This window comes from Rousettus aegyptiacus, unplaced genomic scaffold (genome assembly GCF_014176215.1).
Source record: "Rousettus aegyptiacus isolate mRouAeg1 unplaced genomic scaffold, mRouAeg1.p scaffold_m13_p_3, whole genome shotgun sequence".
Classification (NCBI taxonomy): Eukaryota; Metazoa; Chordata; class Mammalia; order Chiroptera; family Pteropodidae; genus Rousettus; species Rousettus aegyptiacus.
In genome coordinates, this window is record NW_023416306.1 from 135,352,877 (window position 1) to 135,370,051 (window position 17,175).

At 40.0% G+C, this 17,175-nt stretch overlaps 1 protein-coding gene across 2 annotated transcripts in view; it reads left to right on the forward strand.

Annotated features, from left to right (window-relative positions):
- The first annotated feature begins 7,187 nt into the window (after positions 1 to 7,187).
- SPESP1 (sperm equatorial segment protein 1) overlaps positions 7,188 to 17,175 on the forward strand; it is a 28,007-nt gene continuing 18,019 nt past the window's right edge. Inside the window, exons 1-2 of one of the 2 annotated variants that reach the window (XR_004950066.1) lie at positions 7,240 to 7,381; positions 7,512 to 7,939. Coding sequence is in view for 1 of the 2 variants with exons in the window: in XM_016145744.2 (XP_016001230.2) it covers positions 7,318 to 7,381 (64 nt within the window). In the remaining variant the exon portion in view is untranslated. Of the gene's footprint in view, positions 7,382 to 7,511; positions 7,940 to 17,175 lie in introns of those variants that run through there. The other variant, XM_016145744.2, reaches the window with a different exon arrangement.

Genomic DNA, 17,175 nt, shown 5'->3' on the forward strand with positions numbered 1-17,175 from the left:
AGTTCTTCTCAAACTCTTTCAAAAGATATAAGAGGGAACAATTCTTAACTCTTCCTATAGAGTGAGTATTACCTTAATACCAAATCCAGACAAACACATCACAGTTAAGAAAACTAGACCAATATATAAGTATAGATGTAAAAATACTCAACAAAATACTAGCAAACCAAATTTAACAGCATATTGAAAAGGACTATACACCAGGACTAAGTGGGATTGTTCTGTTTTTTTTTTTTCCACTCAGCTTAATTCCTTGGAGATTCATTCAAATTGTTGCATGTATCAGTAGCTCATGCTTTTTTGATGCTGGAAAGTATATCATGGTACGGATGTACCATAGATTTTTAACCATTTACCCACTGAATGAAAGCTGAGTTGTTTCCAATTTTTTTGGTTATTATGAATAAAGTTGTTATTAACATTTATGTCCAGATTTTGCATAAACATGTTTTCAATTCTCTTGGTTAAGTGCCCAAGGTTGCAATTCCCAAGTAATACAGTTGTTTAATGTTCAGTTTTGTAAGAAAATGCCAAACTGTCTTCTAGTATGACTACACCATTTTACATACTACCAGCAATTTATAAGTGATTCAATTTCTCTGCATCGTTGGCAGCATTTGGTGTCACTGTTTTTATTTTGGTCACTCAGATATTTGTGTAATGGTATCTCATGGTGATTTTAATTACAATTCCCTAATCGTTAATGATATTGAATATCTTTTCATGTACATTATTTGCCATTAGTATATCCTCTTGACCGAAGTGTCTGTGTCTTTTGCCCATTTTCTAATTGATTTTTTTCTTTTACTGTTGAGTTTTGAGAACTCTATATAATCTAGATACTAGTCTTATCTCAGATTTGTGGTTTGCAGATATTTCCTCTAAGTCTGTAGCTTGTCTTTTCATCCTTTTGGAGCAAATGTTATTAATTTCGTGAAGTCTAATTTGTTGATTTTTTCTTATACAGATTATGATTTGGTGTCAAGTCTAAGAACTTTCTGCTTAGTCCTAGGTCCTTAAGATTTTCTATTATTTTTTTCTTAAAGTTTTATAGACTTATGTCTGTGATCCATTCTGAGTTAATTTTTGTATAAGATGTGAGGTTTAACTTGAGTTTTTTTTTAAACCTATAGATGCCCAACTGCCCTAGCACCATTTCTTCAAAGTTTACCTTTTCACCATTAAATTGCTTTTGTGTTTTGTAAAAAATCAGTTGGGCATATATGTCTGTCTATTTCTGGATTTTCTGTTCTGTTCCATTGATCTATGTATCTACCCCTCTGCAAATACCACATAGTTTTGATTATTTTTAATTCTAATGTGTAGTAAGGACTGAGAACCACTGCCACTGCTGGAGCTAGAAAAAGGGTTTCAAGAGACTGACTAGTCCGATGAGCTCATAATCTAGAGAGGTTCAGTGAAAAGCGTACTGTACTTAGAGTCAAAAGACCTGGGTTTTGCGGTCTTATTGTATCAGGTTGTGGCTGCATTACCTTACCAACCTTTTAGCCTGAGCCTCAGTTTTCTCATCTATGGAACTGGGATGCTAATAATAGCCTACCCTTCCAGTATACTTGTAAGTATAAAAAGAAATGTAGAGTCTATGAGGTTTAGACTAAAGCCAGCATTCAAATATACAGGGTTATTATTTGAGGAATAAGGGAAAAAAATGAGATCCAGAGAAATTAAGGTCCTTCTGATCTGAGATCACCTTCTATTTGATTTGGTGGCATCAATCAGGAAGTTTAACATGGTATTCAATAAATACTTACAGAGAGCCCTCATTCATCTAGGCACTGTGAAAAGTCCCTGGGACACAAACATAAAAGGACATGGTCCCTGTCCTTACTTCCTTCACAGTGGGAACATATTCAATTTTTCAAAAGTTAAGTGAATTCAAATTAAGTTTGTTTTGAGGAATCTTTTAGAATTCCAGGATCTTCCTATGTGGATGAATCAATGGAGCAATAAATCATTGTTCTGACATCTCTGGAAGCTACCTTCTCAGATTGTCACGAGGGTGCACAATGACTTTGGTAGAGCCAAAAGAACAGAGGAAGGGTTTTCCTGGACAGAACTAAAAACATTCTGAGGTTCATATGCTTTAAACCACTTCCCAGCTATTCCCAACCCCATTCCAGTACTTCCTTTGCCATCCATTTATTAACAAAACAAAAACATTCCATGAAGCCCATTCAGAATCCTGTATAGTGAATAAAAAATGCATTTTATCTACTGTAAGTGGGACAGAGCCTGTTGAAAGAGGGCACTCCCGATGATCAGTGTGCCTCTTCTGTGTGCTCTCAGTTCTCATTTTATAAATTAAATTCAGCCTGGGTCTGTATGCAATGGCTGGATATGGAGCAGCTTTTTTTTTTTTTTTTTTTTTAAATTTTATTAGTTTCAAGTATACAGTAAATTGGTTAAACATTTATATAGTTTATAATATAGTCCCCCTAATTGCTCTTTTCTTTCCTATGGCTATCCACCTAGCCATTACTGGAGCAGCTTTAACAGTTAGAGAAAGACTAGATGTGCAACATTCCTCTAGATGGCCTCCAATAAAGAAAATCTCACTTGGAGAACAAAGGCTGTTATTAATCAATCATTTAAAATATTATTACATGCTATTTGGTGCACTTAGAATGTAAGGTATGAAAGTAAATAGCAAAACGCGCCCCAGCGCAACAACAGCAGAATCCAGTTCCTGGACTCGCATCTGCTCTCCAGTAATTGCCAGGTACCCTTTCAGGCATTAGTGAAGTTCTGCTGCCCCCAGGTGGCTGAAGCCTTTCTCTGACAAAGCTGCAGGTGCTCTTATGCTAAGCGCTACGGTGATTTTTAGAATGGTGCAGTGGATGGATGGAAGATGGGTGGATTCATTCATTTGTTCTTTCAGTTGGTACATATAGAACTATTTTATTATGCACTGTGACAAGTGCTGTTAGGAAGTAACATTTGAGAACTGACATCTGAAAACTGCATTGGCAATGACTAGGCAAGTGGCCTATGATGATGAAGGCAGGAATTACCAAATATGTTTCTTTCCCCAAAGTCATAGCCTATTAATTCAAATCCACTGGGTTAATAGAAGAATACGAAGCAGGTAAATGTGAGCTTTAGGAGGAAAAGAAATGTAGGGAAAGTTCAAGGTGGGGACAGAAAGAGAGAGTAGGTAGAACCCTTTGCCTCACTGAAAAAAAAGTGAAACAGACTAAAACGATGAGATACCATATTTAACATGGCTTGTCCTCAAAGATGACGACACCCAGTATTAGTAAGTCTCTATACTATTGATAAGCATAGAAACCGGTGCATTCCATTTGACATAGCAATTCCACAACTAGGAACTTATTGTCCAGAATTACTTGCAGATGTGTACAGAGGAAAGAACAGACGAAGAGACAACGTGCTATTTATTTCACCTGGGCTTAAATAAAGGCGTCACAGACACTTAGAGCTGAGGAGTTCCTTCCTGAAATTGAAAATTGTGCTGAAAGTTGCCTCTGTAGCTGTCTTGCCATTCTTAGCTCCTTTTAGGATTCTGTAAAGCCTATATAAAATTCCCAGCCTTTAATTTCAATTGAACTAAAGCATGCCTTTATTGAGCACCTGGTGAATGGTGAATGCAAGACTTTGGCTGTGCTGGGGAGGGTGCAGTGCAGGGATAGCTTAGATCTGGTTCCTGGACCTCAAAGACCTGGTCTAGAGAAGATTGACTTATAAAAACATAAAATACAGTAATTCAGTGAAATAATGGCTATAATATAGCATTATGGAAATATGGGATAGGGAAGATATAATACATTCTAATTGGAGGGATAAAGGAGAGGTCGATTCCTAGCAGATGTGGTATTTGGGATTTGAAACACAACAGGATTTTGATAGGCCTAGGAAGTCTATTCCAAACAGCAGTAGCAGTGGCCAAGAGTGGGATTCCCATGTGGTTCTAGAGATGGCAGTAGCAGTAGGTACTTTGGTGGTCACAGAACGAGTGATCCTGGACTCTGGTTGTGGTGGGGGCAACAAAAGAAGGTGTCTTCAGGTCTTAGAGATCCTGCAGTGTCACGGTGGTGGTAGTACCAATGGCAGCATTGTCAGCAACAGGTGCTCCAGCTGCCTTACCTGTACAACAATCATTGGCTCTGTATAACACTATTTATTAGTTGTCATCTCTTGCTGTGTAACAAATTACCTTCAAACTAAGTGGCTTAAAACAACAAACATTTGTTATTTTACAGTTTTTAGTCAGGAATCTAAGCATGGCTTATCTGGGTACCTCTTGCTCAGGGTCTCCCTCAGAAGGCTGCAATTAAGATGTCAACTAGGTTGTGGTCATCTCCAGGCTTGCCCGGGGAGGATTCTATCCCAGGTTCACGCACATGGTTGTTGTCAGGCCTTGGGTCCTTGCTGGCTTTTTGCTGGAGACATCAGTTTCTCAGCATGTGGATCCCTCCACATGGAAGCTCAAAACATGGCAGCTGGCTTACTTCACAGTGAATCAATAAGAGAGTGAGTGAGGGTGCCCACTATGGAAGCCACGGTCCTTTTGCGTTCCCATCTCCAAAGTGGTATCCTATCACTTTTGTTGTATTCAGTTTATTAGAATCAAGTTACTAGGTCCGGCCACACCAAAGCTAATATTTATTGAGTACTGTGTGCCAGGTCTGCCTCCTTCTGTTCTAAGCCACAGGCATGGATGAGTTCAAAGGCGCTCTCTCAGTATTCCTGAGATCCCTTAGGGCATAGGAACGCTAGAATGCTCTTCCAATCTGAGCTGTCATCTGACCTGTCCACTTAACTGAGTCAGCCAGGCATAGCCATGAAATTGCTCTGGCCCCATGCTGGATGTGCAGCATGACTGAGAGGCTTGACGTTTCCCCTGAATTCTATCCTGGAAAGGGAGACACAAGCTATCTCTGCAACCCTCAAAACTGTCAGGGGGCTCTGTATACAAATGGCAACCCCCACCTTTTCTGCTCCCAGAAACTTTACCCTAGATCAAGAAACAGACCTAAATCATCCTGAATCCTCCCCTAACCTATAGTTTATGTTCTCCTGTCCTCCAAGTTTCTTGGCTTTTGATATTAAAAGCCATGCATGTCCACTAAAAACACAAACTAAAAAGAAAAAGAAACAAAAAAACAAACTTTTCACCTAAGCAGCAGCTCTTAAAGAATTGCTTTGACTTTTAACCGCACCATGAATTAAAAAAAAAAAAAAAAATCAGCCCCTCTTCTAATGTCTCTGTTCAAGATGCATTAGGTGATCATTGATCTCAGAGGTAGAATGAAAGGTAAGAGACGAAGAAGCTCAGGGAGCGTGGGACCTCAGTTAATACTTCAAATGTGGTCCACTACAACATATCTTAGAAAATATCCCCCCCCTTACCTTAATACATATATTATAGTATTTAAAGTATGTTAAAGTTTTTGTTACACATTCCAGGCTGCTTTCTAAATAGTTATAACTGTTTGATTCTGGAAGGCTGCTATATTTGAATTAAGCCCTAGTAGAGCACATTAAAGACTCATGCATGAAACTTCAAAAAATTGTCTGCACTATCATCATATCCTTACCTTACTCATTCCTCAACGCATTGTAGTCTGGTTTCCGCCCAAACCGCTCCACTAAAACTGTTTCTGCCAAGGATCGTGTTGCTAAATCGAAGTCTTTCTCTTTTTTGATTTCTCAGAAGTATTTGACAATTTTGGACTCTTCTTCCATGAAGCATCTTTGCCTTCTATGCTCTCTTGGTTTTCCTCCTCCCACTTTCGGTCTCCTTTGCAGGCCTATCCTACCCTTTGTAGCCTACCCGTGTCTCCCAGGGATCTGTCTAAGGTCCAGTGCTCACTCTAAAAACTGCCCTCAATCTTACACATCCCCACTTCTAGATGCTGATGCCTCCTCAACCTCCATTCCCATCTTAACTCTTTCGAAGGCCCTACATCCCTCTGCTCCTGTACTGACCACTCTAGTAGGTCACAGCTCATCTCAACAGAACCATGTTGAAAATAATCTTCCTCCACCTCTACACCCCCATCTCACACCACGTGAAGAGGTGTCCAAACCATAAATATGAGCATCATCTCCTTCTCCCTCATTCCTCACATTCGATCAATTTCCCAGTCTGTGGATTCTAGCTCTAAATGTCTGTCAAATCTGTCCACATGTCCCATGCCCTCTTCCACCAAGACTCCAGGCCCCTATGAATCCATGCCTGGATTACTGGAATATCCTCTTCTAATTTGGTTCCCTGCTTCTAGTCTCGCTTCCCTTCAACCAATACTTGATGCTGCAAGGAGTGAACTTTCTGAAATGCAAATCTAATTACACAGTTCTCAGCTTAATACCTTGCAGTATTTCTCCCACACCTCAGAAAATCCAAGCCCCTTGCATCCTGAGGCAGCGATGTATGTCGGCGAATTTTTTTTAATTATCATAAAGTAACACTGAACAGTTCTATGAATTTTAAGACATGTTTAGATTTTGTGGCCACAACTATCCACCACCCCCCAAAATTCCTTTATGCTCTCCCTTTATAGCCACACCTTCCCCTATCCGTAACCTCAGACAACCACGGATCTATTCTCCAAAGTTATAGTTTTGTCTTTAAAAAAAAAAAAAAAAAGAAAGAAAGAAAAAATGTAATCTTTTGAGAAAGCGAAACAAAATCAAAGTCCTTTGCAATGGCTTTAATAATGCCTCTGCTTACCTCTCCCTGCCTCACCTCCCACAACTGCGCCCAGTCCCTAACCCCTATCTTCAGTTCTTCGGGAGCGCTAAGATTTCTTCCAACTAGGCAACCTCCTCCCAACATATTTTGGATGAGGGTGGGGTGGGACTTGCTTAGTGGTCCACAGTGCCTAGCACCTCCTCCATTACAGCACTTTTCACTCTGTTGTAATTGCTAGGTTATTTGTCCATCTCTTTCAACAGACTGTTCCTTCCGCGTAGGGACGGTGTTCTAGGCTAGCTCTGTGCCTAGCTTCCACGGATGGGCCGAGCCCCGCCACTCCCATCCCCCAGAGCCTCGCACTCGTCGGGGTGTCGAGACGTTCTGAGGCCTGCGCTGGGCGTAGAGCGTCTAAGTCATAGGGAGCATGCGTACCAGAGCGGGTCGGTCGCCCCGCCCCCTGCGCGCGGCTCCACGCCCACCCAGGCTGCGCTTGCGCTCTGGGCAGAACCGTTGCAGGGCGCCCAGGGCCCTGAGGTAGACCATCGGACTCCAACACCTCCCTCTTTCCGCCCTGAGGTACCCGGCCTTGTGGCCCTAGGACGTTCCGGTCGCATGGCGGAGTGCTGCGGTTGGTGCCCATGAAGTCCTTAGTGCTTCTATTTGCGCTGTTGCTATGGCCTTCGTCCTTGCCCGCGTATCCGAGTGAGTGACTTGCCTAAGGCGGCAGCGAGTCAGGAGACATTCCTGAGGGAACCACGGGGTTTCGGGGTCCGCCTGAATCCAGGCTCTTCTTTGCTCTGGTCTTACACAACTTCCAAACCCCACTGTCCAGGGTCCTGGCCTCCTATGCCGAGGTGTGTCCCTCTCCTGCTCAGGACCTTTTCCTCGCGAACCTGCATTCCTCAGAGTGACCTGGCAACACAGTGATCCAGACAGTGGATCCCAGACTTGTCTGGGAATGCGCCAGGCTGGGCACATGGGGCTTGTGCGTGAGACCTCCTCTTCCTAGCAGAGACGTTTCTTGATGTGAACCCTGACCCCTTTTACCGGAGAGTCGCTGGAGAGTCACTGCAGTGTGATCAAGTAGGGGTGGGCGAACTGCGTCCAGTGGGCCAAGGCGGCCTGTTTTTGTATGGCTGGCCAGCTAAGAATAGTTTTTACATTTTTAAGTGTGAAATGAAATGTGATCTTTTCGTGACATGTGAAAAAGTATGAAATTCCAATTTCATTGTTCATAAATAAAGTTTTATTGGAATACGACCACACTCATTCCCTTATATATTGTCCATGGCTGCTTTCCTGCATTATAACAGCAGAGTTAAGTAGTTGCCACAGTGACAGTATGGCCCACAAAGCCTAAAATATTTACTGTCTGGCCCTTTACAGAGAAAGTTTAATCCCTGTGGTAAAACATGGAGAACATGGATTGTTGGCAATGGTCTGGGACACTTACTGACCACCTGTGCACTCCCACAGAGCATTCTCAGGAGCACAGCGTTCAAAACCTCAGTCAAGCAAAATTATAACTTACGACTTGTTTTTCTCCAATAGCTGAAAACTGATAAGGTCAAACTCATGGGCACTAAGACTACTATATTAGCATGTGGACACCTTGAGGTATTTCAGTTCGGTATCTGATCTAATAGTCTAGATATGACTTGAGGCTTGTCCATCAGTCTAACTGTAGTTCATTGTAACATTTTGTAATGTTGAGATTTGGTTCAACCAAATAAAATTTGATATGTGTAAAAAATTACTAAAGTTATATATAGCTATATTTCAGAATCATTAAAAGGCCTTAGTTAAAAATTATATTTTGAGAATGAAAATACAACACATCCTAAATTATGAATAGTAGTGGCAAAAGTTCTGGATAAAGTGTCCTAGACAACTACAATTAGCCCCTTACATACTAGCACTTATTATTGTTACTTATTTTAAACAAAAAAGCTTTGTAAAAATGTTCTTCTTTGCCATAAAGGAACAGAACATACCAACGACGATATCATTTTTTCTTGATGCCTGATAGTCATTATTATTAATACTAGTTATTGCATTTTGGTAGTTGTAGATCAGTAGGTCTACTGACATATATGGAGAGTTTAGTTGAGGTGACATTAATATTGTAATATAGTACTCTTTGGGACTGCTGAATAGCAATCCTTGGATACTCAAACTCAATGCACTCACCTACCTAACTTCATAATTTCATGGCCCGTTCTTTCCCTTTGTACCTTCATCCCTAAGCTTTCTTAAGGCTAGTAGGAAATGAAAAGATACTTCTCAGAAAAGGAATGATTTTGTGTTGAAGATATAGGTGATATAAGACATAAGGAAAATATGTATAGATCATAGATCATAGAAGATATCTTGGAAAATGTAATTTATCTCGTATCCACAGAAGTAGATGAAGGGATATGTAAGGCAATGCTAACATAGCTACTTTATCTGTCTCTCTCATTCTTTTACTCTAAGTAATTTTAATTTTGTCTCTTTATTTTTGCAATAGTATGCCAAAAGAAGCTAGTCTTATCATTGCGTTTGATTTAAATCAGTTATGTATTCTTTATTTTATATGGCCACTATTCTGACAATTGTTGGTGAGAGAGTCACTTAAAAAAATGCCCTCTCATGCCAAAGAAAAGGCAAATGGGTTTTTATAATGAAGCAACTTTGATGCTTTTTTTCTAGAATACTAAGACAGTTGTGAGGTTATCTTAAACAAACAACTTGGATATTAAGTAATTACTTTTGTTGAAAACCTCAATACTTCTTGTAACTGCCCATATCTTTCTAATGGGTCCAAGCCAAGTTTAGCTAGCACCCACTTAATCTAAATTCAGCTGGGCATGAATGAGACTAGAGTGTATAGCAGTCTACACTTTTCTACATACACACACATCCTGATGGTGCTGGATAAACATCTTTCTTTATGCTAAAATTTATGTATATTCAATTAATTTCCCTATATCTGATTATTTCACAATTTTAAACATTTTCCAATTTTAAAAATCATCTTTAATGTATTTGCATTATACCATGCTTCTCTTTTTAATGAGAATTCTTTTTGCTTTTTAAAAATGTATAACTTCTAAAGTATTATTAACATGATTGTTATATATTTAAGTACTATTAACTACTATTGAAATAAATTATATAATTTGCCTTTTATAATTTTGAGTCACTAAATATTCATGGACCCGAAGTTACAAACACAAGAATGTGAAATATTAGGTTGGGTTTTGTTTTCTTTGTTTGTTTGTTTTGGGTTTTTTTTTGTTTGTTTGTTTCTCATGAATAAATTGTTTTTTTTCCTGATCCTCTCTTTGGATAGCTCAGCAAAGGTAGAGTTAATGATAGAGGATTCTTTTAAGCTCGGAAAACAAAACCTCTTAACTTGCTTCTCTAGGTTAGTGTCAAAGAAGGCTCAACATGTCAGTCTTTAACATCTAGCTTTGTCCTTAGGAAGGCCTTTGTCCTAAAGGACCACAGAATGCAAGGGAAGTGGTAAGACAGCAAACAAGAATAATTGTTCAAATCTGTTGGCAAATAAATATTAAAAGGAGAAGCAGATCCTTTTTATTTCAGGTACATTCAAAAGGTAAAATTCACTTGTTTCTGGTGCTGCAAGTTCACTTTCCACTCTTTCAAGGCTCAAGGCTATGGCCCTTGTGGAGGGTCTTGCAAACCTGGGAATGGAATATCATAACACACTTCATTGATGTTTTAGATAATGAGGAGTATGTCATCTAATACGTGAATGTCCAGAGGGTGGCCTTTAGGGGAGTAGTAGTTTTATTAACCTGTCTATTAATGTTTTTTTTTGGGGGGGGGGAATTCTGTCTTTCTGTTCTTTTGAGCTGCCTTCTACGTTGTTTTCTTAGGATCCCATACGTTTTTAAAGACAGCTTGTTCTCAAGACTGCTTTGTATCTTCCCTGCTCTGAATGAGATCAGCCATCCTCTTTCTTTGGAGACATAGTAGAACATGGTATCAGAGACCAAAGTTCCTGGAATCCATTTCAGATTTATGGGCTGGGGCGATATTGTTTTTAGGTCATTTTACTGAACAGACCTAAAAGAGATATATTTCAAAGTCACGAGTTTATTTTGTTTCCATTTAACTTTAACATTATACATGGGATAACTTCTTGGTTTTTAATTCTTCACTGAAACTCAATTTGTATTCCTTTTTGACAATATAATTTTATGAAGCTGTTTTGGTTATCTGTTTCAGGATAAAAGACTCCCCCCCCCCCTCAAATTTATTATTTCTCCTGATTCAGTGGCTTACTGGACTCAGCTAGTCAGTTTTTCTGCTTCATATGGTGGAGCTGAGGTCATTCATACAGCTGTATTCAGCTGAAAGCTCAGCTGGGGTGAGAACATCCAACATGGCCTCTCATCTTCCAGGGTCCTTTCTCTACATGACTTCTCATCTTTCAGTAGTCTAGCTCAAGTGTTTTTATACCATAGTAGCTTGCTTCCAGGAGAGAGTTTTACAGACCTCCAGAATGCAAGCTTTTATCAAGCCTATGCTATGTCAGACTTGCTAATGTCCTATAGGCCAAGACAATCACATAGAGCAAGCTCATATTTAGTGTGGGAAGACACTACCCAAAAACATAAAGACAAAGAAGTGCAAAGTCATAAAGTTACATTTCTTTTTTTTTTCAGGTTTATTGAGATATAATTGACAAAATTACATTTAAAGTGTACAACATCATGATTTGACATACATTGTGAAAGGATTCCCACCATTGAGTTAATGCACATCACTTCATATACTTACCTTTTTGTGTGTATCGACTAAGGTCACTATGTTACACATTAGCTCCCCAGGACTATGTCTTATAACCCTTTTACCAGCCTCTCCCTGTTTTCTCCAACCCTTAACTCTACAGTTATATTTTTTTCCACTGGTACATTTAATTAATATGAATATAATTACTTGTTTGTTTTAGCTGTCAGCAAAAATTAAAACTTGAATTAACAGATTATAGGAAAATTTCTGGATAAATAACAAGATATAATGTTTCTTTTTGTGACCGCTTTAAGAATACCCCACTATGAAGCACAGTTATTTGAGTTGGAAGTAGTACTTCAGCTCAATTATTTAAGTTTATTTTAATTTGAAGATGTTGTTGTTTTAGCTGGCAGTTCTTACATAATGATGGCTTTCAGGTATTAATTCTTACTTGCAACATCTAACTTCTGTAGAGTAAGGACAATCTATCTTTTGTGAGCTCACTTCAAAACATGGATGGAAAATACAAGCAATTTGTTCTTCAAACTTAAGGATATTCATCCAGAGTCTGGTCCACCTATTAAGTAATTCAGTGTTTGGATATATGTTAAGCTTTATATACGTGAGTTTTTAATATTGGTAAGCCATGTTGTTTTTCACTTTTGTGGTAATAATCATAGGCGGAGAGAAAAAAAAATGGCGTAGATGATAGAGGCTCTGTTCATCCCTCTGATGACCAAATCAAAGTTGTGATGGAAACAAGGAGCAGCAGCAAGGGAAAATCGCTTGGGATCTAGAGGAACAAGCCATACAACTAGGGAGAAGTCCAAGAAAGCACCCTACAACAACAGAAGGTAGGACGGGGCAAGGACGCGGGGCTACCAGGTCGGAGCAGCTGAGTGAGACGGAGGCTGCGGCAGCAGCAGCTGCAGAAGCCTCTTAAAGGGGCCACAACCACGAGTGGATTTTCGCGGTGTCGGACCTGCTCGCTCTGAGCACCAGTGCTGATTCGGCTGCTTGCAGGGTACGCCAAGGTCTTACAGGGAGACATTGTCTGAGCAAGGGCCAAGGCGAGACCCGCTCTGTACAGAAGTGCCAGCAGTATCCATTGTTTCCTGTTGAGACCTCTCCCCTTCCAGTGTGCGCACACAGCGCCACCATAGCCATGACATCATCAAACTGGATTACAGAGGTCGCTTCGCCCAGAGGATTCCCTGAAAACCTGCCTCCCCCAACTCGCGGCTCCACCCAAGCCACATCCAGGTGTATCCTCAGTGAGTCAGGTGCTCCTTGCCAAGACTCACACTGGAGGCAGCCTCGGTTTCTAGTATGGCCTTTTGAGGCAACTGTAAGCACAACATCTGTGGATTTCTTGCTGAATCTTAACAGGTGGCCCCGGAGGGGCAGAGTCTTGGGCTGAGTTTGGACTGCAGCTGACTCCCTCTCAGGACTGTGCCACTGGACACCTACTTCATAAATCCACACTAATAAGATTGGGAGAATTGGGAGTTTTGCTTAGTACATAGAAACAGACACAGAGAGGCAGTCAAAATGGGAAGACAAAGAAGCAGAAACCATATGAGAGAACAGAGATCCAGATATAATGAAGTCAAGTAATCTAACAGATGCAGAGTTCAAAATGCTGGTTATAAAGATGCTCAATGAACTCTTGGGAAGTGTAGATAAATTCAGTGAAAACTTCAACAAAGAGATAAAAAATATGGAAGTGGATATTAAAAAGGGAATCAGTCTGAAATGAAGAACACATTATCTGAGATGAGAAGTATATTAAATGGAATAAACAAAATGAATAAAGAAGAGGATCACATGCCCTATCTAGAGGATGAGAAAGCCAATCAGGACACTCAATCAGAATGGCAAGAAAAAAGATGCCAAGACTATACAAATAATTTAAGGAGCATATGGGACACTATTAAGGGTCCAAATATTCATCTGATCGGTGTAACTGAAGAAAATCAAGATGTCGAACAGCTGTTTGAAAAAATAATGATGGAAAACTTCCCTAACCTGATGAAGAAAATGGGCATACAACCCCAGGAAGCTCAGAGAATCCCCCAAATCAGGGATCTAAAGAGGCCCACATCAAGACACATCATAATTAAAATGCTGAAGTTCAAATATAAAGAAAGAATATTAAAAGCAGCAAGACAAAAACAAATAATTACATATAAGGCAACACCCACAAGACTGACAGCTGATTTCTCAAAATATCCAGGACAGAAGGGCTTGGCAAAAGATATTCAACAGAATGAAAACCCAGGATTTACAACCAAGAAGACTTTCTCTAGCAAAGCTATCATTTAGAGTCGAAGGACAGATAAAGAGCTTCCCAGACAAAAATAAGCTAAAGGAATTCATCATTACCAAGCCTGTATTACAGAAAATGTTAATGGGACTTCTTTAAGAAGAAAAACATGTATCAAAAACAGGAATAAAGAATGCTAATAACTACATTCCTATCAACAAGTACCTCAAATGGAAAAGAATTAAGTACTCCAACCAAAAGATAGAGTGGCTGAAAGGATAAGAAAACAAGACCTCTACATATGAAAAGGAAGAGGATGGAAAAAGATATTGCTCTGATGGACCTAGAAGGTATTTAAGTCAGACAGAGAAAGATAAACACTCTATGATTTCACTTATATGTGGAATCTAAGGAATAAAAAGAACAAACTAATCAAAAACAGACTCACAAATATAGTGGGGTTGGGGGGCTGGGAGAATGGTGAGCTGGGAAAATGGGGTGAAGGGCTAAAGAAGTACAAATTAGTAGCTGATTAATAATGGTCCCTGGGATGGAGAGCATGGCATAGGTAATGCAGTTAGCATTAATACATTGGCTAGGTGGAGGGTTAGAGGAGGGAGGATGCAATTGGGGGAACCATTTTATGAACTGTATAGATGTTTAACCAATGTACTGTATACTTGAAACTAAATTTAAAATTTTTTTTTTAAAGATTATAGATGGAGACCGGTCAAGGGGGCATACATAGAAGGTAGAGGTTGTGTACACCTCCTCTCAAGACCACACCCAAATTATCACAGAACTTCAGAGCAGCCAGCACACGGAGTTGCCTGAGGTCTGGCTGAACAGAAGAAACTAGGGGCAACTAGGGACAAAATAACAGGTCACCACAAACCAGTAGGAAGGGCGGAGATGCGAAACAGCTAGGTCCCAAAACTGCATGTGGCCATCGAGAATTGGGAGGGCTATCTTGGCTGCAGGGTCCCCTCCCCTACCTGAGTAGTGAAAAGTCCCAGCACCACACTGAGCTCCCCCAGCCCAGTGTTCCAGAGCCAGGAAGAGAAGTCCCCACAACCTCTGGCTGTGAAAATCAACAGAGGTTGCGGCTGAGAGGAGGGCTGCAGCAGTTGCAGATGTTCCTCTTAAAGGGCCTATGCCTGGCCTTACTCGCTGATGGACTCACTCTTTCTGAGCTCAACAACAGTGCTGGGGCAGCTGCTCAAGGGACATGAGGGACACACTGGGAGGCACTGAGTTGTTAGGCTTCAGGGTGAGGGCTGGAGGGGTGGATTTCTCCTGAACAGACGTGATGGAAGTGACCATTGTTCGTTTGTTGAGCCCTCCCCACTCCCAGCTTGCAGATGCAGGCACCACCATATCTGGGTCTTCACCAACTTGGGTAACAGGTTGCTCTGCCCAGGTGATTCCATGAGATTCCACCTCTCCTAACTTGTGGGCCCACTCAAGCTACTTCTAGTGGTTTATTCTATACAAATGAGCTGTCTTGGCTTCTACTGCAGACTTTCCTAAAATCTCCTAAAGGTACACAAAACCCAAAGAAACAGCATTTCACCTCAGCATGCCCTGTACCTCTTGCTGAGTAGTACCTAGCCCCACCCTAGTGGCAGCTAGCCTCAGTTTCCAACTTGACCTTTCAAAGTACCTATAAGCCCAACATGGGTGGCAGCCACCTATGGATTGCTTGGTGACCCTTATCAGGTGGTCCCAGAGGCACTCAGGCTGTGACTGAACTTGGACTATAGCTAGACCCCTCCCAGGACTGTGCCACCAGATCCCACATCACAACTACTACGCAAAGCCACTCTACTAAAGCTGGGAGACTTAGAAGCCCTACCTAATACATAGAATCAGTCACAGAGAGGCAGCCAAATTTGGGAGACAAAGACACATGTCCCACTTGAAAGAACAAAACAAAGCTCCAAAAATAGAATTCACCAAAATGGAGACCAGCAATCTACCACATGGACACTGGTTATAAGGATGCTCAATGAACTTAGGAGAAGAATAGATAAACTTAGAACTTTAATAAAGAGATAGAAAATATAACAATGGAGATGGAAAACATAATAGAAAACCAGTCAGATGTGAAGAATACCATATCTGAGATGAAGAGTACAGTAGAGGGAATCAACAGAGTGGATGAAATGGAAGATCAAATCAGTGACATTGAGGATGGAAGAGCTGAGGACACCTAATCAGAACAGCAACAAGAAAAAATAATCCAAAAAAAAAAAAAAAAGATAATTTAAGGAGCCTCTGGGACAGCATCAAGCATAAAAACATTTGCATTATAAGGGTACTGGAAAGAGAAGAGAGAGAGCAAGAAATTGAAAACCTATTTGAAAAATAATGACAAAAAGCTTTCCTAACCTGTTGAAGGAAATAGACATACAACTCTAGGAAGTTCAGAGAGTCCCAAACAAGAAGAACCCAAAGAAGCCAACACCAAAACACATCATAACTAAAATGCCAGAGGTTAAATACAAAGAGAGAATTTTACAAGCAGCAAGAAAAAAGCAATCAGTTACCTACAAGGGTGTTCCTACAAGACTGTCAGCCATTTCTCAACAGGCCAGAAGGGCTTGGCATAAAATATTTGAAGTGATGAAAACCCAGGACCTACAACCATGATTACTTTACCCTAAAAGCTATTATTTAGAGTCAAAGGACAGATAAAGAGCTTCCCAGACAAGAAATAGCTAAATACCACCAAGCTAGTATTACAGGAAATGTTGGAAGGATTTCTTTAAGAAAAAGAAAAAAATATAAATAAAGAATGACAATTACTACATATATATCAACAAGTACTTAAAATGAAAAAGAGTTAAATGCTCCAGTCAAAAGATAGGGTGGCTGAATGGATAAGAAAGCAAAATGCTTACATATGCTGCCTACAAAGAAACTTGCTTCTGATTACAAAACACACAGACTAAAAGTAAAGGGATGGAAAAGATATTTCATGATGGACCTAGAGGGCATTGTGCTTCGTGGAGTAAGTCAGATAGAGAAAAACAAATGCCATATGATTTCACATATATGTGGAATCTACAGAACAAAAACAAACAAACAAACCAAATTCATGGATACAGAGAATATTTTGAGAATTACCAGACGGGAGGGAGATGTGGGGGGTTGGTGAAAATGGGGGAAGGGATTAAAATGTACAAATTGGTAGTTACAAAATAGTGGTGGAGACATAAAGTATAGCATAAGGAATATAGCCAATAATATTGTGATAACTATGTATGGTGTCAGAGGGGCATTAGATTTATTGGGGTGATCACTTTGTGAGTTATATAAATATCTAATCACTATATTATATACCTGAAACTAATATTGTATGCCAACTGTAACTGAAAAATAAAAAATATTTTTAAAAATCATAGTTATATTTGTGTCTTTTAAAAAGAGCATTCCTGATTCTGGGTTAAATTATAGTTGCAATCACCAGTTGCCACATTAT